General features: G+C 41.6%; 1 protein-coding gene across 1 annotated transcript in view; it reads left to right on the forward strand.

The window, feature by feature from the left end:
* MMGT1 (membrane magnesium transporter 1) overlaps positions 1-22805 on the forward strand; it is a 321921-nt gene that overhangs the window by 183588 nt on the left and 115528 nt on the right. Inside the window, exon 6 of the mRNA XM_044057310.1 lies at positions 21070-21086. Within this exon, the coding sequence (XP_043913245.1) occupies positions 21070-21086 (17 nt within the window). The remainder of the gene's footprint in view (positions 1-21069; positions 21087-22805) is intronic.

Genomic DNA, 22805 nt, shown 5'->3' on the forward strand with positions numbered 1-22805 from the left:
TTCTGATGCTGTTTTGTGGATGTGCAAAATATTCATTAAAACAGGGTCCAGGGATGCCTTGTACACCAGGCATTGATCAGCTCTCAAAAATCTGTATGCAAGTTAAGAGACAGGGCTTTGAGGCAGTCAGTGTAGGGCATTGCATTTACTTCATATATTCCTTTTTGTAAGGAACCTTTGTGGATGTTCCATTTGCTGCATGTGTCTGGTCAGGTACATATCGAAGGGGACGTTTTACTCTATGATGGCCAAGTACAGTGGTATGATTACCTTTCTAGACCTAGATGCCATGGTTTTACTTGTAAGATGAGCATCACAGAAGGATTTTCTTACTATCTTGGACACGTGTTGATGTTCTTCATCTCACATTGCTGCAGTCCTTACACTTGGGTAGTCCGCTGTCCTCGGTCGGCCCGAATATCAAAGTATTAGGCTGACGTCGGTCAAGGCGCTTAAGACTGACATCAGGACGTCAGGGTACAAATGCGCATGACCGACGTCATATCCTCAGTCTTTTTTGCCGCATGGTCCGATGCAGAAGCAGCGTTGCAAGTGCCGTTCGGCGTTCTGAAGGAGTTTCAGACCGAGTCAAAGTTGGCTAAGTACCCCGTTGGGGAATATTTTAGTTTTTTCTTGCCTCAGTGGTTTACCGGATGTCAGAAAAAGTAAATAACTGTATTTCTTGTGGGAAACAGATACCTCATAGGGACTATCATACTTTGTGTATTCCTTGTTTGGGGCCTGAGCACGACGTTGTTGGGTGTCGCTTTTGTGCTAGGTTCAATAAGCGCACTATTAAGCGAAGGTTAGATTGTGCCAGGTTGGTCTTCGGGAAGCGGTGCAACTATAATATGCCGTCGGATGCTCCGACGCCCGCTTCTTCGAAGAAGTGCAAAGACAAAGCAGCTAAACCCAGGCAGGAAGAGTCGTCCGTACCGGACGCCGGTTCTTTAGAGGCGTCAGTGGAATCGGTGGTTCCGCCTGAGGCTTCTCTGGAGTCCCAGGGGGAGACTTTAATTTTGCAGGATGTGGCCTCTCAGGAGGCAGGTCAGGCTGAAGGGGCTTCTCAGGTTTCTGTACTCCCCTCTCTTCCTAGGGTGGTTAGGCCCTCTCCTTCTGTTTCCAAGGCTTCTCCCAGAGGCAGGCCAAGTTTAGCTTCTGTTGGTGTCACTCCTAGTTCATCTGGGTCTGTGCCCAAGAAGCACATGCTTAAAATGGCAGAGGATTTAATTACTTTGATTAGAGGTTCTTTGCCCCCTCCTGATAAGAGGCCCAGGGTGGAGCCAGAGTTGGGGAGTTTTGAGCAGGCTTCGGATGTTTCAGAGTCTTCGGCTGAAGACTTGCAGGAGTATTCTCCTTATTCTGATTCTGATGTAGATGATTCTACTCCTTCTGCTTCTCCTCCAGAGGATTTTTCTTTTTCAGAGACTCTTCATTCCATGAGGGAACATTTTAAGTGGGAAGGTCAGGACTTCTCTGATTCCAGGAAAAGGCTTAGGGAATTTTTGCTTTTACCCCTGCATAGGCCTTTGGCTATACCACCTGTTCTGGATGTGGTGGAAGATGTGTTTGCAGAGGCTTCACTTAATCCTGATTCTTTGCCTCCTGCTCCTGTTAAACCGGATAGGTATTACAGGGTGCCTGAGGCTCATAAATATCTTTATAAGAGTCCTAGGGCGGACCCAGAAACTGTTAGTCAGGGACCTAAGGGTGTCAAGGCCTCTGTTGTAAAAAATCCGGTTCCTCCAGATAAAGAGGCCAGAGCTTTGGATAGATGGGGAAAGAAAGTCTATACTTCTTCCACCTTAGCTATGAGGGCTTTGAATTGCCAGTTTCACATGTTGAAATATCAGAACTATCTTCTTTCTCAATTGAAGTCTAAGGTAGATGCTCTGGCGGAAGGCATTGAGTGTAAAGAATTACAAGATTTGGTACATGTCTCTGAACAGGTGGGTAAGCATTCTTTACAATGTGGTTTTGATGCTGTACAGGCCTCGTCTAGGGTGGCTGCCACTGGGTCAGTTCTTCGCAGGCACGCCTGGCTGAGGGATCAGAATTTATCTGACCATGTTAAGACAAGGATTTTGGATGCTCCTTTACAGTCTGATGTGTTGTTTGGTTCACCTGTGGAGTCAGTCTTGAAGAAAATGGAGGACAAGGCTAAATCTATGCAGGCTGTGAAAGATTTTTTGCAAGTCCAGCCTCCAAGTTTAGTAGGAATTGGCCTGCTAAGGGGTGGACGTACCCTTCTTATGATTCACAGTCTAGGGGTAGATCTAGACGTGGTAGGGGCAGAGCTCACAGTTCCTTCAGACCTAGAACAGGGAGTTCACCTGCACAATCTTCGGGTGAGGGCAGGGGCCAGTCCTTTCGTAAACAGGCCCAATGACCTACCTTTTCAGCTGCCAGATCCTTCTTGCCTGGCAGCACCTTTGGGAGGAAGGTTGGCACTCTTCAAGGAAAATTGGAGTTTGATTACCCAAGACAGATGGGTATTGGATATCATACACCAAGGTTACAAGTTTTATTTCCATACCTTGCCTCCTTTCAAAGGCATGCCGGACGTTCCTCCTCAGCAAAGACTAGAGGCTCACAAACAGATTTCTCTGCTGCTTCAAATAGGGGCAATACAACCGGTCCCTCTGCCAGAAGTGGGCCTAGGATTTTATTCTCGCCTGTTCCTAGTACCAAAGAAGGGGAACACGTGGAGACCAATTTTGGATTTATCTATCCTCAACACTTATCTGGACATTCCCAAGTTCAAAATGTTGATGTTACAACAGCTTCTACCTCTGCTGGGCAAAGATCACTGGATGGTGACTCTGGATCTCAAGGAGGCTTACCTTCATGTTCCTATGAGGCTAAGTTGCAGGAAGTATCTACGTTTTCGGGCTGGGACTTCTCATTATCAGTTCTCTGCATTGCCCTTTGGCTTATCTACTGCGCCCAGAGTGTTCACGAAGGTTCTGGCTCCAGTGATAGCTTTCTTCAGGCTAAGAGGGATACAGATCTATCCTTATTTGGACGATTGCCTGATTCTGGCCCAAGGAAGGGACGAACTTCTTCATTTACAATATGTGATAGCAGTGCTAAGATGCCTGGGGTATTCTGTGAACGAAATAAAGTCCAGTCTAGTACCCTCTCAGGACATGTGCTTTCTGGGTGTGAGACTGAATACAGCATCCCAGATGGCCGTTTTGACCCCGGACAAACAAAAGAATCTTTCTCTGTACTTCCATCAATTGTCTCATCAGTCCAGGCTGACTGCAAGGACAGTCCTTCAAGCCTTGGGGTTCATGGCTTCTTGTATTCTGGTGCTTCCCAATGCCAAACTGCATATGAGGAAGCTGCAATGGTATCTCAAAAATGTATGGACACAGCACTGCCAAGATATGGACACTGTCATTCAGATAATACCTTGCATTCAAAAGGAATTTTTGTGGTGGGCTCAGGAATGTCACCTAAACAAGGGACTCTCTGTGACCCGGCCAGAGGCGAGTCAGATTCTAACGACAGATGCCTCAGACAAAGCTTGGGGAGCTCATCTAAATGGAAAGTGGGTACAAGACACGTGGCCTGCCAGACTTCAACATCTACATATCAACTTGAAGGAGATGTTAGCAGTCCAGTTTGCATTAATAGCTTTCAAGGATTTACTTCTTCCAGGACAGGTGTTGGTTCTAACAGACAACACAACTGTCATGTGGTACATCAACAAGCAAGGGGGAACACATTCTTATCCTCTATGCAGACAAGCAATGATTTTGTGGGAGACTGCTCTCAGTTTACAGCTAAATCTTTAGGCAAGGTTTCTGCCGGGAGCACAGAACTCCTTAGCAGATGTGTTGAGCAGACGAATTATGGATCCCCACGAGTGGAAATTGGATCCTCATGTATTTCAGAAATTGACAGTGTTATGGGGAACTCCAGACATAGATCTGTTCGCTTCTCCACTAAACTACCAGCTGCCAAAGTTTTGCACAAAAAGATTTCATCCCACAGCTTGGAAAGTGGATGCTCTTTCTTTCAATTGGAGCAATCTTCATGTGTATGCCTTTCCACCTCTGCCTCTCCTCCCAAAGGTACTCCTAAAGGTCAGACAGGACAAGCCAAAGATGATTTTAATAGCTCCAGATTGGCCTCGACAGCACTGGTACCCATTACTGAGAAGTCTGGTACGGGAGCCTCCTTGGCCTTTGCCTTCGATTCCACACCTGCTATCTCAGGAGAACAGTCATTTACTCAATGTCAAACTTCACTCTCTTCACCTAACAGCCTGGCATATTCTGTTTTAAACCCTGGAGGGTCTCCGCTTCCACAGCAAGTTTTGAATGTTATTTTGGAGGCCAGAAGGCCTAGTACAAGGAAAGTGTACACAGATAAATGGAAGAGATTTTTATTTTGGAGTGCAGCAAAGGAATTTGATGTTTCTAAGCCTAATTTAAGTGTGGCTCTTCAATATCTTGCTGAGTTACTGGACAAAGGTTTGTCCTTCTCTTCTATTAAGGTTCATGCTGCAGCAATTTCTGCTCACTATGACTGTGACCCACCATTGTTTTCTCATCCTTTGTTCAAGCAATTCCTTAGAGGGGCAAAGAATATAAGACCCCCACGTAGAGCTCCTACTCCTGCTTGGGATCTCAATTTTGTGTTGGAGAAACTCACTCTACAACCTTTTGAGCCTGCAGCTACTGCTGAGTTGAAATATTTATCATGGAAAACTGCTTTTTTGTTGGCCATTACCTCTGCGAGAAGGGTTTCTGAATTACAGGCCCTTATGGTGGTTGAGCCTTTCTTAATTTTCCATAAGGATAGGGTATCTTTACGTACTAATCCTTCCTTTATGCCTAAAGTGGTTTCTAGTGTGGCTTTAAACCAAACTATTCATTTGCCTACTTTTTATGCAAACCCCCAAAATAAAGGGGAAAAGATTTTGCACACTTTGGATATACACAGGCAGTTGCGATATTATTTGAGCAGAACTAAAGGGTTCAGGCAGTCTCAGCAGTTATTTGTTTCATTTGCTTTGGGTTCTCAGGGCAAGCCTGTGTCAAAACAAACTATTTCTAAGTGGATTGGGTTTTGTATTGCTTTCTGTTATTCCCATCATGGTAAGGAGATTCCACCTGGGATTAGGCCTCATTCCACTAGGGCTACTGCCACTTCTACAGCTTTTTTAAGGGGGGTGGCAACTAAAGATATTTTGGAGGCAGCTACGAGTTCAGTGCATACTTTCTCTAAGCATTACCACCTTCCACTTTACTCTAAATCTAGGGCTGGGTTTGCCACTGCAATTTTACAGGGCATTTTGGCAGCTCTGCTTTATAGTTTTGCCATCCTCCCTTACCTCTGCTTTGGGATTCTACCCAAGTGTAAGGACTGCAGCAATGTGAGATGAAGAACATAGTACAGTTTTGTACCTACCATAAATGTAGATGTTCGAAGATCCACATTGCTGCAGTCCAATTTACCCTCCCTCCTTCCCCTCTGTAGTTAGAGGCGGTTGTGTGGTTTGGGTTGTGAATATTGTGGATATTGTATATATTGTACATATGATTAGTGCAAGGGTGGTTGGTTGTTTTTTGCTGTCTTTTGGTTTTGACCTTTCTTTTTAGGGTCTTCTGACATCTGGGGCAAGAAAAGACTGAGGATATGACGTCGGTCATGCGCATTTGTACCCTGACGTCCTGATGTCAGTCTTAAGCGCCTTGACCGACGTCAGCCTAATACTTTGATATTCGGGCCGACCGAGGACAGCGGACTACCCAAGTGTAAGGACTGCAGCAATGTTGATCTTCGAACATCTACATTTATGGTAGGTACAAAACTGTACTTTTTGAAGGCTAGGTTACTGTCTACATGAGATACTAGATTCCTGATTATTGAATCGACTTAAAGGTGTTTTATTGAATCGACTTAAGGGTGTTTTATTGAATCGACTTAAGGGTGTTTTATTGATGATGTAGTTGCCTGGGGTGGCCAACTTCCCAAAAGGTACTATCATTTTCTTAGTATTGAATTTTAAGCCATGGCTTTCACACCAACCATTTGCCTGTATTAGATCTTCCTGAAGGGCATTCTCATCTTGGGGGTGGGGTGGGGGGGGTTAAGTGACCGCTCCTGGTTTGCAATCATCTGTGAACTTGGTTAGGCAAGAGCCTTGATATTGGCCTTGACATAGAAGAAATGCTAAATAGGAGTGGGCCCACCACAGCACCCTGAGGGACTACACTGGTGACTGGCCTCTTTGTGGAGGTGGCCTTGCATATTCTAATCTCTTGGGCCCTGTCCGTGAACCAACTTGCTAGCTATTGCATCATATTATAAAGTTTTTTTTACCTAGTTCCACAAGTTTAATCTAACTGGGTATTATATCAAATGCTTTAACAAGACCTAGGTAGGTAGTATGTGCCTTTTTCCCCTCATCCCTTGCCTTGGTGGGTGACCTTTTCAAAGAAGTCTTCTAGTTTCATTAAGAATGACCATCCACTGACAAAGCCAAACTGAGATCGATCCACTTTCTGGAGGTTTCCTATGTCCTTGTTGTTTTTTTACAGTAATCCTTTCCATGGTTTTGCAGGTAAGACTAGTCAGACTAATTGGTCTGTAGTTTCCAAGATTTGTTAAAGTTCCTTCAAAGTGGGGCTACTGTCTTATTCCTCTGTTCTCGTGGCACAAAGCCTGTTTTAAGATGCTTGTTAAGTAGTGACTCCCGGGATCCTGAAAAGCCATATTTTTTAGACTGTTCAGGAGGCATACTGTGATATTATCAGGGCAGACCGAGATTGCTGTTGGATTTAGCTAACATATATATTATAGTTGGAGGGGTTATATTTGAGGGCATTTATTGGAGGATGGTTGGGGTGATTGGGGGGTTAAATCTGGAACTGAATTTGTCCAACAGGTTCGCTATATCGCCAGGCTAATTGAATGTGGCACCATTAACCACCAGTTTAGCACATTGCTTTGTGCTGTCTTTGAGTCTTCTGACTTGGCTGAAGAAGGCCTTATGGTTGTCTTTCACTCGGAAGGCTGTCTTAACCTCAAAATTGGCTTTGTTTAACCTAATTAGTTGTCTATTTAGTTTGAGAGGTTTAAAACCTTTTTGGGAATTACCCTTCCTGATTTTTTGCCACAGTTTTTTTTTCCTTTTGTTGTATACCCTTTTTAATTTGGGACACCACCAGGGCAGTTTGTTTCTGGGTTTACTTCTGGTATGTACAGCAGCCTCTGTGCATCCATTGATATGGTTGTATAGTGTTTCTGGGAGCAGTTCAGCGTGGTCTGCTGTGTTCTTGGGGTTTGGAGGCTCATTGAATTTTGATAAACCATCACTTAGGTAATTTGCCTTGGAATGCTGCTTGTTATTGGTTTACTGGGATTATGGAGTTGATTTTGATTTCAAAGGAGACTGCTTTATGGTTGGATCTTACCAGGGAAGACGGGACATTTGTGGAATGAGTCATTCTCCCATATTTGTGTGTACAAGGTCCAATATGTTAGAGCCTCTAGTGGGTGTAGTCCCCGTTTGGTCAAGGGTGTTTGTATTTACAAAATCCATGCATCTCTGTACCCATATATTTGAGGACATGTAGGATTCCTAGTCTGTAGTGGGGTACTTAAAATCTCTCATGAGTAGGATGTTAGTTTGGATGGTAGAGGGTGTCCAGTTGGTCCAAGTATGCAGTGTGAGCTTCTTAGAACATGAAGAGTGACCTATAGCTGACTAGTATATGTTATGGAATTTTATCTGTCATGGTCTGCATGTGGAGGAACTCCCGTGATCACCTTAGAGGTATGCTTGTTACTAATGTGCATCAAGACACCTCCCCCTTTAGTCCTTGTCTATGCAGCTACTGGCCTAAAAGTGTAGAAGGCGCACAAACCTTGCACTGCCAGGGTACTGTCTACTTTAAACCATGTCTTGGTAACTGCACAGATGTCTGTTTTTCTCAAGTGTGAAGAGGGAGCATTTTGTTTTTTCGCTTCTGGTATTGAGCAGCAACACCTTGAGATTCATTTGAGTTGAATTTTACTGTGTTTGTAGGTTGGTCAGTTTGGCATTGCCTAAAAAAGGCCCCATGGGTGTGAAAGTTTTGAGTATGAGAAAACCTAGAGGGGACAGATGCAGACCATTCTTGACAACGCAACGTAGAATGTTAACCATGTCCTCCCAAACTGACCAATATTGGATCCCCTTGGAATGAGACCATAAAGACTGCCAGTTGTTGAACCAAGTCATTTTTTGTTCATGTAGTGGCATCCATCCTCTAATGGTAATATGCTACTCAATGCTAGGCTTATACCTGCCTGAGACACAGTCTGAGAGTTTATTAAGTCTTTGTTCATATAGGCTAAGGAGGCGTATCTTGGGTCATTCACACCTACATGGGCTATGATGGAATTGTCTGGTACCTGTGGTGTAATGACTTGAGTGCGTGTGTTTTGGTAGGTCCTGGCTCCAGATAAGCAACTAATGAGGCAGTAATAAAACCAGTATACTTTAAAGAAATTACTTGTGTGGGGTCAAACCAGCTAGTGTATGGTAAAGCCCTTATGGGCACCTTCATTGTGCCTTCTGAATTGTTCAAGCCTGTGGCTTATTCTCTGAAAAATCAGAAAACAGTAGGCAGCCATGGAGTGGTCTCGGATTATTGTCAACTGAGATGTTTGCTTTTTCAATTAAAAAGGGAAGAGAATAGCTCAGTGTTTGGATGAACACAGTGAATAGTGATTTGGATTTGTAAGGATGAATGTACATATGAGGTACATAGCAGCTGGTTGAAAACGGAAGGGACTGGAAGCAGAAACCAAAGCTAGCAGTGTAGAGGAAATAAATTAAATTAGAGCTGACACATTCATAATGATTTACTGGTGTAAGAAACTTGCCCAGTGAAGTGCTTCATGTGCAGCATCATGGTAACTTTGATAAAGCTTCTAGTCATGAAAGAAAATTAAAATGGAGTAAGCACTGAGTAAAGTACTGTAACTACCATGTACCTCACTAGACACCTACAACACCTGGAAATACCACAGAGTTTCTTACCAAGATATTAGACTGTACACAAAAGTCTTGTGCCGAAAGACTGAAAGCCCCGTCTCCTACAGGTTGCTAAGGGGTGACCTGTGCCTGGCTTACAGGGCTGTTTCTGACCAGGCCCTGATGTAAATGCTACACATTCATGAGTCAGACTGCAGGAGGGCCACTCGCTCCAGAAATCTTAACCTAGCCTTTGACATGAACAGATCATGCTGGAGAGGGGGGAACATCTCCCAGAGACTGCCACGTCTGTGAGACAAACTTCCAGTTCACATAGAACTGTGCCCCTCTTCAAACGCAACCTAGCTCAGTGGATGGGTGACTGCAAATTCACTCTTGGAGTGGTACCAATGTCCCTCCTAGACAGTGGAAGTTTGTATTAACTACTATAGACCCTTTCCTCTGCAGACTTCACTCACCTAACCATGGACTGTTGAGGCAACTTGGGATAAATATGGGTAGGCTTATAAGGTTCTAGGGCTGTTAGCCTAATATCCTGCTATGAACTATACTGATACCTCATGTCACCCACTGATTGCCACTGCACTGATGCTGTCTGTGTTGCTGCAGATTCTTATTCGCATGTCATTGTTTTGTTGTTCTTAACTGTAGCTTACTCACTTTTCTGTTGATCCTGTGTATTTTGTATGTACTTATTTATAATTTTTTCCACCTTATCTCTACCCTGTTCTACACTTCTGCCATTTATACCAATCTATCTAAAAGCAACCTTAGCAAACTTACAACCAGCTATAACAACATTGCTAGATTTGCTACTGGTACCCCTTTCAGAACTCACCACTCTCTCAACCTCAAACAACTAGGATGGTTAGAACTGCAGAACCACCTACTTTATCAACAATACACCATCACCCAAAAGATCCTTTACCACCCCAAGAATACCCCAATTCTTACTAATCTGATTACCCCATATAAAAATCTGCCAACACTACGCTCAGCTAATAAGCTTCTAGTTTCCACTATTAAGTCAAACAACCAGGCAGAGGGGGGTCACTATTCACTAACACAGTGGGGAAAAACCTGGAACCTGCTTCCAAAGGAATTCGCATCTCTTTCTTCCACACTACTTTTCAAAAAATACCTTAAAAAATACCTTACTACACACTGGCTATGTCCCTGCTCTAACCCTGACTAATATCTAAATCCCCATCTCACTCTCCCTAGACTTTTCTACTCCGTTGTTCTTTTATGTTTACCTGGGTTAACCAGCAACCTTGCCTGTAACTAGTATTTAGTATTTAACAAAATTTCCTTCCTAGTACTTTAATAGTTTTTCTTATTCCAAATATGCTATCCTCCACTGTATGTCTGTACATTTGTAAAAAAAAAAAAAAAAAAAAGTCTGTACATAAATTTTTTTTTTTACTTTTTTATTTCCGTTTGCTATTTGCATGTAATTATATGATATGTCACTGCCTATGCTTGGAGCTTTTCTCCCCCGGGCCTCTACTGAAAATGGACATATATCCAGTTAGACTAGCCCAGTCAACAAATGTAAAATAAATAAATAAATTGTGTATATCTAATTGTGTACATCTAAGCGTGGTGCTTTTCCATGCCTCTCAGAAAAGAGGTTCCCACCCAATCGGACATTACTGCTAAGCAAAAGCAAATAAATGGTATTTGGCCTAAGCTCCCACTTCTCGGATAGCCCTGGTTTGGCAGATTTTTTAGTCATACTTTTGCCCTGTCCTTCATACATTTTTTTTTCTAGGAAATTGCCAAGGATTAGTCAGTCGATGTCCGAAATTACATTGTTACAGTACAAAAAAAGGCATATTGATGCAAAACCTGTAAACATTCCGAAATGAATTTACAGTCTTGTGGACTGTTAATATTGATAATGTATTCCTAATTGTGGTCCTTTGTCACACCATTATTTTGATTTGTGCTTTAAGAATTCCTAAACCAAGAAGTTGAGAGTTATGCTAAAAGTGTCACAAAGTAGAAAGGAGTATGGATTAAAACTTGAGGACAGAAAGGCAGGTGTGTGTTTGTGTGTGTAACCCAAACTGTCCTCCTTGCAATAGTGCTGTTTGCTACCAAGGCAACAGACCATAATTAAGTCCCCTGCTGCATGCTAGCAATCGCAGCAGCAGAGAGTTCAAATTACCTTTAAGACTTTGACAGCTAGGAAAGGGGAGTGTTTAGTAGGAGGCAGTGGTGGCTGGTGACTTCAAATCAAAGGGGGCTGCAGGAGACAGCTAAATGGGTGGGGCCAACAGGAAGGGGTGTGGCCAAATAAAAGGGGTGGAGCTATGGTGCCGTTGGATCAGTGCTGGACATGCTTGCTTATTTACATGAAATAAATGCTCAGTCACTATGGCGGCTGCTGAATACACAGCACACATTGTTACATATATATATATATATATATATATATATATATATATATATATATATATATACATTTATATGTGTGTGTGTGTATATATATATATATATGTATATATATATATGTATATATACACACACACATTGGTTTGAACACTTACCTTTGCGGTATACTGCAAACAGTACTTCATACTCTGCTCCTGCACCTGAGGAGAAGCTGTGGTCTGGAACACATCAGGTCATACTGGATTTCTTTTTTCCCCCTTTTTCATGGAGGCACAAAAGGGACAGTTTAAAATTTCCCAAGCAAATACTATTCACATGACCCCACCTGGTTCCAAATAAGTGCTTGTAGTCTCTTTCAGTTGTTCCCGTTAGGGGTTGCCACATCAGACCTGTTTCTGTTTCTTCCCATCTTTTGCATCTTGCTCTGTCACCACATCACTTCCTCTACCACATCCATAAACCTAACCTTATGAGGCCTTCCTCTTTTCTTCCCTGGCAGCTCCATCCTTGGCATCCTTTTCCCAATACACCCAGAATCCCTCCTCCTCAGCACATGTCCAAATCAACACAATCTCGCCTTTGGGCATGCCTTCCCCCTCTTCTCCTTCAGCCAACAGTAGCCCAATTTCTGCCAGCGTCCTGTTGGCCAACAGTACTGGTGGTGGTCAGTTAACCTGGGTCTCGACCAATCCGGTATGGAAATCTGTATTGTTGTCCACATATATCATTATGCAGAGGTTATATTGGATACCGTTCTGGACGTAACCCTCCCCATTTATCCGGGCTCGGGACCTGCACGAAGAAATGCACTGGCTTGTGCATCCCCAGTGGCTGGGTTACATAAGTGCTTGTAGTATAGTACCAAATAAGTGCCTGTTGCGTTTCTCTGTGTATTGTGTTCCTTTGTTACTTAAAGTCCATCCGTCTGTCTTTATTTTGTGCAAATCAATAACTCTTTGGTTGAAGTTAGTTATACTCCGCGTTAACTCCTTTCCTGTGGAAATCATAGCCAATGCATTCAATCTTTCTTGCCCCATTGTACTACGAAGAAACGTTTTAATACTTTTCAATGTTGAGAAACACCTTTCTGCCTCAGCAGTTGACATTGGTGTGGTGGCTATAATTAACAACACATTGTAAATCTGTGAAAACACACTGGTTAAGGAGTTGTCCACCAGGAATTTTAACATCTGGACTGCACTGCCAGTTGCTGTAAAGTCTTCACGTTGATACACCACTCCAAGTTCTGTTCTAAGTTGTCCCCTCAACAGGAATGGATAGTTGTCTATTGTTGCTGTGAATATATTTTCTGGAAACTCTATGTATGTTGAAAACTTTTCAGGCAGAAGTAACTGAGAAGCTTGAAGATGGCCAGTTTGTTGAAATCGTGATGTTGCCTGGAACTTTGACATCACACACTTCCTTTGCAGCAATTGACAATGTCTCATGCAGTGGTCGGGAAGTTGATGGCCCTCGTCTACATCTTGACAGGATGTTCTCTGTCTGTAGATACTGTTCTGCAATACCGTCGATACCCACTCTGACACCGTCAATTTCATTCAAAAATGTATGCACATCCTTTTCAACAGCGGTTGCATCTGTGGTACAACACTGAAGTTGCCTGTACAGAATGTTAACATGGGGCATTATACGATGGAAAACAGTAAGCCAAAATTTTAATTCATCATCTTCAGCTGTTCGCAGTAGCCCATTTGCTTCCTGTACAGTTGCTGCAGCAGATGTAGGACACTTGTACAAATAAAGCGCTCTGACAGCGACTCCAAGTTCTCGTACACTGCATTTACAGTACGGATGTTAAACTTCCACCGTGTTCCTGACACGTTTGGCATGCGTCATGATACTATGCTATCAAGAGCAGCTGGTCTTTGAAGTGAACGACTGAAAAAGGCTGGAATTCCACCAAGTGTTAAAAAAATGTCCTTGCTTCAGTATTTTGTTGTGTGGCTCTTTGCATTACCAGGTTAAGTTGGTGGGCATAGCAGTGTACATAGTAGGCATATTTAAACTCTCCTCTTATGATGGCCTGGACCCCATGCTGAACACCACTCATAACAGATGCACCATCATAACTCTGAGCAATCATTTTTTCATGCTGGTCTCCCACTACTTCCTTCAACTGTTGTTTTATCACACAGCAATATGTTCTGCTGTCTGTCCGGGTGGTGTAAAGTATCCCCAAAAACATTCCAGCATCTGTCCATTGACAACATAATGGAACACAACAGCAAGTTGCCATAGCCCAGCAAAAATCAGTGGTTTCATCTACAATTACTGCTACAAATTTTGCAGTACGAATCTCCTTTTTTATTTCTTTTCTGCATATTGTTAGCATGGAGTCCATGAGTTCATTTTGAATAGTCTTTGATGTTCCTTTAAAAACAGTTTAAGTTCTCAAGTGTTCAGCCAACTTCTGATCAAACTTGCAGCTGAAGTCTACCAGTCTCCGGAACATTCCTGCACTCAGTGACTCTTCAGACTCATCATGGCCTCTTAAAGCAACTTCTTCTTCAGCACACAGCTTGATGCAGCCAATTATAAGTGATAGAACATGACTGTTTTCTTCCATTTTCTTGTTGTGTCTTTCTACTGATAACTGGTGTCCACTACTTAACTGAGACCTGATATCCACAGTTCCCAACACTGCTAGACTCATTTGGTTGTCAAAATGTTTAGCAGACTGTTCATGCTTTCTGGACTTTTCTTCCATTCTCTTCAGGTCATTCATACCATTTGATGTCCAGGCATACTCTCCACCGAACAACAAACATGGGAAGTAGTACAAGCCGTTTGTTTCCTCACAACCACAGATCCAGGTGTGTTTGCCATACACTGACCTGCTGAAGCTGTGTGTATGCTCTTGACTTACTTGTACCTTGAGAGACTATCTTCAGATCAGGTGTGGGTTTTCCAGTCCTCTTCTTAATTTTTCATTCAGAGTTAAATCTTTAAAACTAATAGATTTCAGATAGGCCACTGTAACACTCTGCTCACTCATTCTGGTTATCGTAGTTTGTAGTTGTTGTAACTCTGAAATGAAGATATTGCAGAAATGATTTAAGTGCCACTGTTGTATACATGTTAAAGTACAGCTTCAGAAACAGCACTTATTTCATTGACAGTCTGCCACAGCCATGACCTACCAACTATCTGGCTTGGCCTTGCCAGGATGAAAAAGGCTATATTAATGCATTTGTGATGCACACACAGTCACAGCTTACATTATGTCTTAATTCTGGCTCTGCAGGACTAACAGGGGCAGTCATTCCATTGCCCCATTGCCCCCACTATACTTTCTGCTTTAATCCTTCCAGCATTAAAATACGTCTGCTGCACAGAGACAGTAGTCATACCCTCTATGCATATTGCTTACTCCCTCAGACATATTAGTTTTGCAAAGCCAGAATTACAACAGTAAATGGTCAGTTATTTCATTACAACACTGACATGAAAGTCCCCCATCCCAACAGGCTACCAAAGTACCTGGCTCGAACCTCTGAAATCAGAAAGCAAAACAGTAATGAAATGCATTTTAATGGCTGCATTAATTTTGTCCATTGCACAGAAACAGTAGTTACAGGCTTGCACAACAGCAGACTTTACCCAAATAAAGTGTTATCTTGCAAAGCCATAACTGACGGTAAACAAGGCCAGTCACCTCAATTAATTTACAAACACTCCCCCCCCCCCCCCCATTACCTAAGTGAAGAAGCTGCTTTTTACCTGTCAGGATTAAAGTACAAATAATATTAACAGCTGCGTTACATACTTTCATTTTGTTGACAGACTCACAAACACAGCTTGTGTGCACCAGCCAAGTACACATTTAGTTTTAAATTTAATTTTATTTACCAGAGTTTCTACAATAAAACATGGTTTTATAAAACAAAAATCCCTTGCCCCCACCACCACCACCACCACCACCACCACCACCACCACACACACACGCACACACATAAACCACACTCAGATTTCAGATTTTCTGGTCGATCTTACTTCAGTGAAATGTACATTACTGTTGCAAATGTAGACAGAACTGCAGCTATTCACACATAAGCATTGCCCCCAGCCCAACTCCCTACCCAGTGAAACTGCTTTCAACCTGCAATGTGCAATTAAAATAAATCTCCATGGTTACATTATTGTATTTCTTTCACATCACAATAGCCAAGAACTCACACATAATCTTACTTTATTTGGTGGTAGCAGTGTGCGTGTGTGTGTCTTGGGGGGGGGGGGGTGCAGATGTATAGTGTTTAATGCTATTGATTTCTGTGGATGTAAACTACAGGCTATTCCATTTCAGAGACCTATTTCTGACAAATGATACAAAATGCCCCAACAGATGTCCTAACCTCCAGAAAGACTCCTAAATGGCCAAATTACCATCATACTGTAACCATGGTCATAGCCAAGCATTTTCAAATGCAGTCATTTCCTTATTTCTATGCACCACCTTCTTCTTCCTTCGGCTTTTTCCCAGTTAGGGTTCACCACAGCGGATCACCTCTCTGCTCATGATTGGCAGTGGAGTTTTACAGTGTCGAGTTGCCAGCCCGACGCCCAACCTTCCACAGAAGCCACACACACACTCACACCTAGGGCCAATTTAGTGTCTCCAATCCACCTACAGCATGTCTTTGGGATGTGGGAGGAAACCGGAGCACCCGGAGGAAACCCATGCGACCACAGGGAGGACATGCAGACTCCACACAGAAGGCACCCCAGCCGAGGATCGAACCGGAGAACCTCTTGCTGTGAGGCGGCAATGCTAACCGCTGTACCACCGTGGCTGCCCTCCTTATTTCTATGCACAATATATTTTAATTTTATTTTCAGAAAAGGAGGATGCATACAGAGTACCTTTCCCAGACCAGTAAACCTAACAGAAGTGATATTCCAGGCATTCCATTTCACATGTACTGATTTCTGAAGTACCACAGATACTGATTTAAACACAGTGTATGTGTACACTGCCTGCTCATTTATTTTTAGATTATTCTAATGCAAGCCCAAGCATTCTACCCTAACTTGTTGTTGTGTCTTTCGGCTTTTCCCGGTTAGGGGTCGCCACAGTGGAACTCCGGTCCGCTAATGATTGGCAGTAGATTTTTACGTGCAGAGTTGTCAGCTCTGACGCACAACCTTCAACGAAGGTACGCCCATTCATGCATGTCTCCACACACAAGACGCTCTAGCTGATAATCGAACAGGACGTCTTACTGTGAGGCGACAACGCTACCACAGTTCTGCCCTAACTAAAAATGTTAATATTTTGTTTTTCATTTTCTTATAAGTACTCTCAGACAATACTGCCAAAAAAAAAAAAAAAATAGAACTGCAGTAGTCATGCTAATGACCCCCCCCCCAAAAAAAAAATACTGTTAATTACACTCAGACCTCTTGTTCTGGGAAAATGTTGAGTACAACAAAGTAAAATATAACACAGCTTTATTATTATCACTACAAGTTTATTTCTTTCTGCTCTTCTGTTCTTAAACACATTCAGGCCCTTTGTAAAGCGGGAAGCACATGCTAACTTAGATAAATGTGTCACTGACTGCTTTCTGCTGCTAACCACTGAATATGTTCACAACCAAGTACACTAAAACACATGAAACATTAATCCTCAGGGCAGGGTACACACCTGGACTGTCATAAAACCATAAAAAAACAGTCTGGTCTTCCTGCTGTAACTAGCAAGCTCTTCAGCTTACAGACACACAGTCTCCAACTTCATTCAAGAGTGTGAAATAATTTTATGACTTGGCCATTTACTTTGGGCTGCTATTTTGGGGAGGGAATAGAATCCACAGCCTTCTGATCTTCCAGAATCAAATAAGGGTTATTCTGCTCTTAAATTAAGAGTATTAACACTGTGTATAATTTCTTATCTCTTGCATACTCTGCATCCTTTCTGTAAAGGTTGATGCCATCTGAAGTGGGTCTTGTCTGAAAGAGGGCCAAATGAATGTTTAACTACCTCAGTATTGTTTTGGCATGTGTAGCCTAAAGCCAGCATGATTCACTGGAGTGTATTAATCCATTGCATTAGTCAATTATTAATTTGTTCGTCTCCAAGAAATTAGCTTAATATTATCATTACTCTTGGATGAAAGTACTGGAAATACTCAAAAGAATCGACAAAGATATATCATCTTATGTTTCTGACCTTATAGAATTTCAATGTTATTTGCATAGACACCAATGTAAATAGTTATATAATGATTTGAAGTTAGTAATGTTTTAAAATTGTAAATGTTATTTATCTATATTTCATGTAATGTTTCTTAAGAAATCTTATTTTTAAAAATAAAAAAAATATTTAGTGAAAAAAGAAATTAGCTTAAAATACTTTAAAACCTTATATATATATATATATATATATATATATATATATATATTTTTTTTTTTTTTATATATGTATAAAATATATACATAAACAGTCATGAGGCTAATATTATGTCCCTCAACAAGTTACCTTACATTTTGCTACTTTAGGTGCAGAAACCAAGACTGCAAAGTGTGTAAACATTTATTCTTCCAGAAAAAGTAGATTTGCTAGCATTCTTTCACTATGCTCAAAACCACAAAAACTGGTACTTTAAATACACTGGCTACCCTGTGTGCCAGACTATCATTATGAGTGTCCAGTCAAGACAAAATGAAGCGGAGAAGAAAAAAATATTTCAATGCCTTGGCTACATGACAGCTTACTTAATATCTAGATGGAAACAAAAAGGTTGTGAGGCATGCAAAGATAAATTACTTTTTAAATACATTACTGGAATGCCAGTCAAAATAAAGTATAAAAAGACAAGCAGCCAACCAACAACATGCATTTTCTGAATAAGCATAAACAGTATAAAATATGACAAAACCAGAACATTCTGCAAAATCAGGGACAGATTAAAAGCCATGACTGTACTTGTGTCTACCTTGGATACTCTAACTGCTCCCTGCCCTTGCTTGGACACATCTAAAGTCACTACATGGGGGAGTGGGGTGCAACAAGGATGTCACAATTTGAAATGTCTCTGGTTGACGGTGATGGCCCAGCCCCTGACACATTTCATATGCTCTCAACCTCAGAACAAGAAATCTGCATAAAGCCATAAATAAAAGTAGGACAAAGGCCCAAAAAATAGACAATTTTTAAATATTGCTCTTACAAAAGTTTAGTAGTAGGTCTTGCATCAGTATGAATTTTCTGTAGGGTATGAAATCTGAAACTCTAAACATCTGTCATTTTCTAACTTCATTCTTTAATGAAAATCTGGATATTTTTCAAAAATCTGTACAGAGACGTACACTTTATCATTCTTCTCTGTAAAAAGAAGAATGTGTAAACTGCGTGTAGAGGCAAAGAGCCTGTGTGTGTGATCACCTTTGTAAGCATGAAAATGCTGAAATTGTCACAGTCTGACCTGTTTCCTGTGATTTGATTACAGGGTGTCGTATTATCTTAGTTTTATATCCTTCTCTTGCATAAAATATGCTAATCAGACCTTTTATCAAAGTTAAACACTTTCATACTGAAGCATTTATTCATCTAATAACGTATCTGATCTTGATTTTTTTTTTGCACTATAACAAGCTTGCGTGGTGTAAAAGTAGCATTTAGCCAACCGTCCACTACAAATTAGCTCCGACTCTAGTAACAAGAGTGTCAATGCATTTGCACTTTGTCCATATAGATTAGATTACAGCAAAATTCATACCATGTCTGTTTTCTTGATCAAGTTCACCCATTTGGCTTTTTTGTAAACATTCCTATATGCTGGCAGGACTTCATGTTTGCTATTAAGCTATTGACACTTTAGCAACTGCACTGTGCACACACTGTAAAAACATGTTTTTAAAGATTTTACCAAGCTGCCTTTGAAGGAAATAGAGAGCAGAGTAATGTCCGTGCCCTGAACTTTACAAAAACAGCAGCACACACTTTTTATGTAGCAGTATCAGTGACACAGTTTAACAGAAATACAAGACTCTCCTTTATGTCACAACATAGCACAAGATCCATAACTGTTTTGCAAAAGCTGTTTTTCAGAATGATAGAAATGAGGTTCAACCGTTACACCTGCTTAGTGAAATCAGAAAATTAAAAAAAAAAAAACTCTTAGTGAATCTAACCAAACATAAAATCCTAACCCTAAAAACAATGTTAATAACCCTAAAACTGGAACACCAGTCCTAAACCTAAAACCCTAGCATTAGTCCCTCGACAGTCTTCAGAAAGTGAAACTTACAATTGCACTACTTTTATATAACAGCCTTCCACATGGTAGGAATAACCGTGGTCCTCTTACCAGTACCTGTCATAGGTCAAAGCCAGCTGTTATTGGCCCTTCTGAACTGTCAGTGTCCTATTTGCCAGCCATCACTACAAACTTAAGTTATCCCACTGCAAGATGTTCCCAAACAGTTAATTACCATGGCACCATTATAACCAGTATACCTGCATTCACAGCAAAGAAAACTATACTGGTGCTGCCACTCCCAGAAAACTTTTGTCACTTACACAACCTATTTTTAGTGATGCTAACTTCAGTTTTCTAATTCTACAAGTTTGTTTCCAGCTATAGTGATTATTTTTCCTTTGTTACACAACTGCACTTTTAAATGTTGAACAATTTTTCAAATCACCAGTATTAACAAACGCCTTGAAATATACCATGAATGCTATACCACAATCTAATATGACATGTTAAGTAAACATTTTTCAGTTAGTTACTCCAGGAGACAAGTGCTAGACAACTTCCTACCTCATTGCTAACCACAAATTCCTCCCAAACTTTTTTGCACTTTACACAAAGCATGAATGAAATCCTGTGAACTAATTAACCCAGCTGATAAGTGTAGTACTACACTAGTTCCACCATACAACTGAACTAGCCACCAACATTTGGGCCATTTTCTGCTGATAAATATATATAATCCATATCTTGTAAAGCTTCAGTGTTGCACACAGCATCACTCAGTCTCCCTCCCAATTTCAGCTGCCACCATCTTTATTATTATCTGCCTCAATCATGCAAAAGCAGGTAAAGAATTCAGGACTAGAATGTGCTCATACAACACTTAGTATCTGTGTTGTCATTAAAGGAATAATAGTAAGAACTAATTGTACACTATGAACGGAACACACCGGAAGTGGTTAATTCAAGCAACAGATGAGATTATTACTATAAAACAACCCCACTTTTGGCAACAAGAACAAAGTTAAATGTACTGTGCTCCTGTCATTTTATTTTACAAGTTGGCAACCAGAGTTTTAAGCAGTTATTGTTGTACACGGCAAAATGGCTTTTTTTAAATGGTATTTAGTAAATAAAATATTGCATTACACTAGTACTGCATAGGGTAGGCTTTAGAAGAACAACATTTTGGAAAGGCTGCAGTGAAAACCTGCTTAGAATTCCGAGCTGCAGGGAGAACCTGCTTAGAATTCCAGGCTGCAGGGAGAACCTGCTTAGAATTCCAGGCTACAGGGAGAACCTGCTTAGAATTCCATGGTTCAGTTTTATTAGTGCCATTATTTTCAGATCTGGAGCCTTCTTTACTTTAATTCTAATACATGGAAAGTGCTTGTTCTATCACAAAACTAGAAGGATTACATACTGAACTGTGCCTCCACCATCATGCAGGTTGTTCTATGTATATAGTGCTGTTAAACAACACAGCAAGTGAAGTGGGGCTGTGTGATTTCCCCAAACCAGAGTTCAGTGAAAAAGGGTTGCTAACAGAACTGAAGAATACTCTAGAGAGTAAACACACCTGCTTCAAATGAAAATTAATAATGTAAATAACATGGCAAGGAACAGTATTATGGTGTGAACTTGCCAGCAGAGTATGTTTTTGTAATGTGCTTCAGGAAGCAATTAGACTGGCATTAAATCTGGCCAACAATGTCATTTAAGAACATTATAGAGGAAGGAGGACAAGGAGACCTGGTGGTGGAATGAAGAAGTACAGGAGAGAGTATACAGAGAAAGAGGTTGGCGAAGAAGAAGTGGGATTGTCAGACATGAAGAAAGTAGACGAGTATAAGGAGATGAGGTGCATGGCAAAGAGAGAGGTGGCGAAGGCTAAGGATAAGGTGTATTAAGAGTTGTATAAAAGGTTGGACACTAAGGAGGGAGAAAAAGACCTGTACCCGACTGGCTAGACAGAGGGACCGAGCTAGTAAAGATGTGCAGCAGGTAAGGGTGATAAAGGCTAATGAGGGAAACGTACTCACAAGCAAGGAGAGTGTGTTGAGCAGATGGAAAGAGTACTTTGAGGGGTTGATGAATGAAGAGAATGAGAGGGAGAGAAGGTTGGATGATGTGCGGACAGTGAATCATGAAGTGCAGTGGATTAGCAAGGAGGAAGTAAGGATAGCTATGAAGAGGATGAAGAACGGAAAGGCTGTTGGTCCAGATGATATACCTGTGGAAGCATGGAGGTATTTAGGTGAAATGGCAGTGGAGTTTTTAACTAGATTGTTTAATGAAATCTTGGAAAGTGAAAGGATGCCTGAGGAATGGAGAAAAAGTGTTTTGGTACCGATTTTTAAGAATAAGGGTGATGTGCAGAGCTGTAGTAACTACAGAGGGATTAAACTGATCAGTCACAGCATGAAGTTATGGGAAAGAGTAGTGGAAGCTAGGTTAAGAAGGGAGGTGATGATTAGTGATCAGCAGTATGGTTTCATGCCAGGAAAGAGCACTACAGATGCAATGTTTGCTCTGAGAGTGTTGATGGAGAAGTACAGAGAAGGTCAGAAGGAGTTGCATTGTGCCTTTGTGGATTTAGAGAAAGCATATGATAGGGTGCCTAGAGAGGAGTTGTGGTATTGTATGAGGAAGTCGGGAGTGTCAGAGAAGTATGAGTGGTACAAGATATGTACGAGGGTATTGTGACAGAGGTGAGGTCTGCGGTGGGAGTGATGGATGCGTTTAAGGTGGAGGTGGGATTACATCAAGGATCAGCTCTGAGCCCTTTCTTATTTGCAATGGTGATGGACAGGTTGACAGACTAGATCAGACAGGAGTCTCCGTGGACTATGATATTTGCAGATGACATTGTGATCTGTAGTGAGAGTAGGGAACAGGTGGAGACTACCCTGGAGAGGTGGAGATGTGCTCTAGAGAGAAGAGGAATGAAGGTCCGCAGGACTAAGACCGAATATATGTGTGTGAATGAGAGGAAGGGTAGAGGAATGGTGAGGATGCAGGGAGTAGAGGTGGCGAAGGTGAATGAGTTTAAGTACTTGGGATCAACAGTTCAGAGTAATGGTGAGTGTGGAAGAGAGGTGAAGAAGAGAGTACAGGCAGGATGTGGAAGAGAGGTGAAGAAGAGAGTACAGGCAGGATGGAGAAGTGTCAGGAGTAATTTGTGA

Source organism: Protopterus annectens, chromosome 15.part0 (genome assembly GCF_019279795.1).
Source record: "Protopterus annectens isolate FY-2018-M chromosome 15.part0, PAN1.0, whole genome shotgun sequence".
Lineage (NCBI taxonomy): Eukaryota > Metazoa > Chordata > Ceratodontiformes > Protopteridae > Protopterus > Protopterus annectens.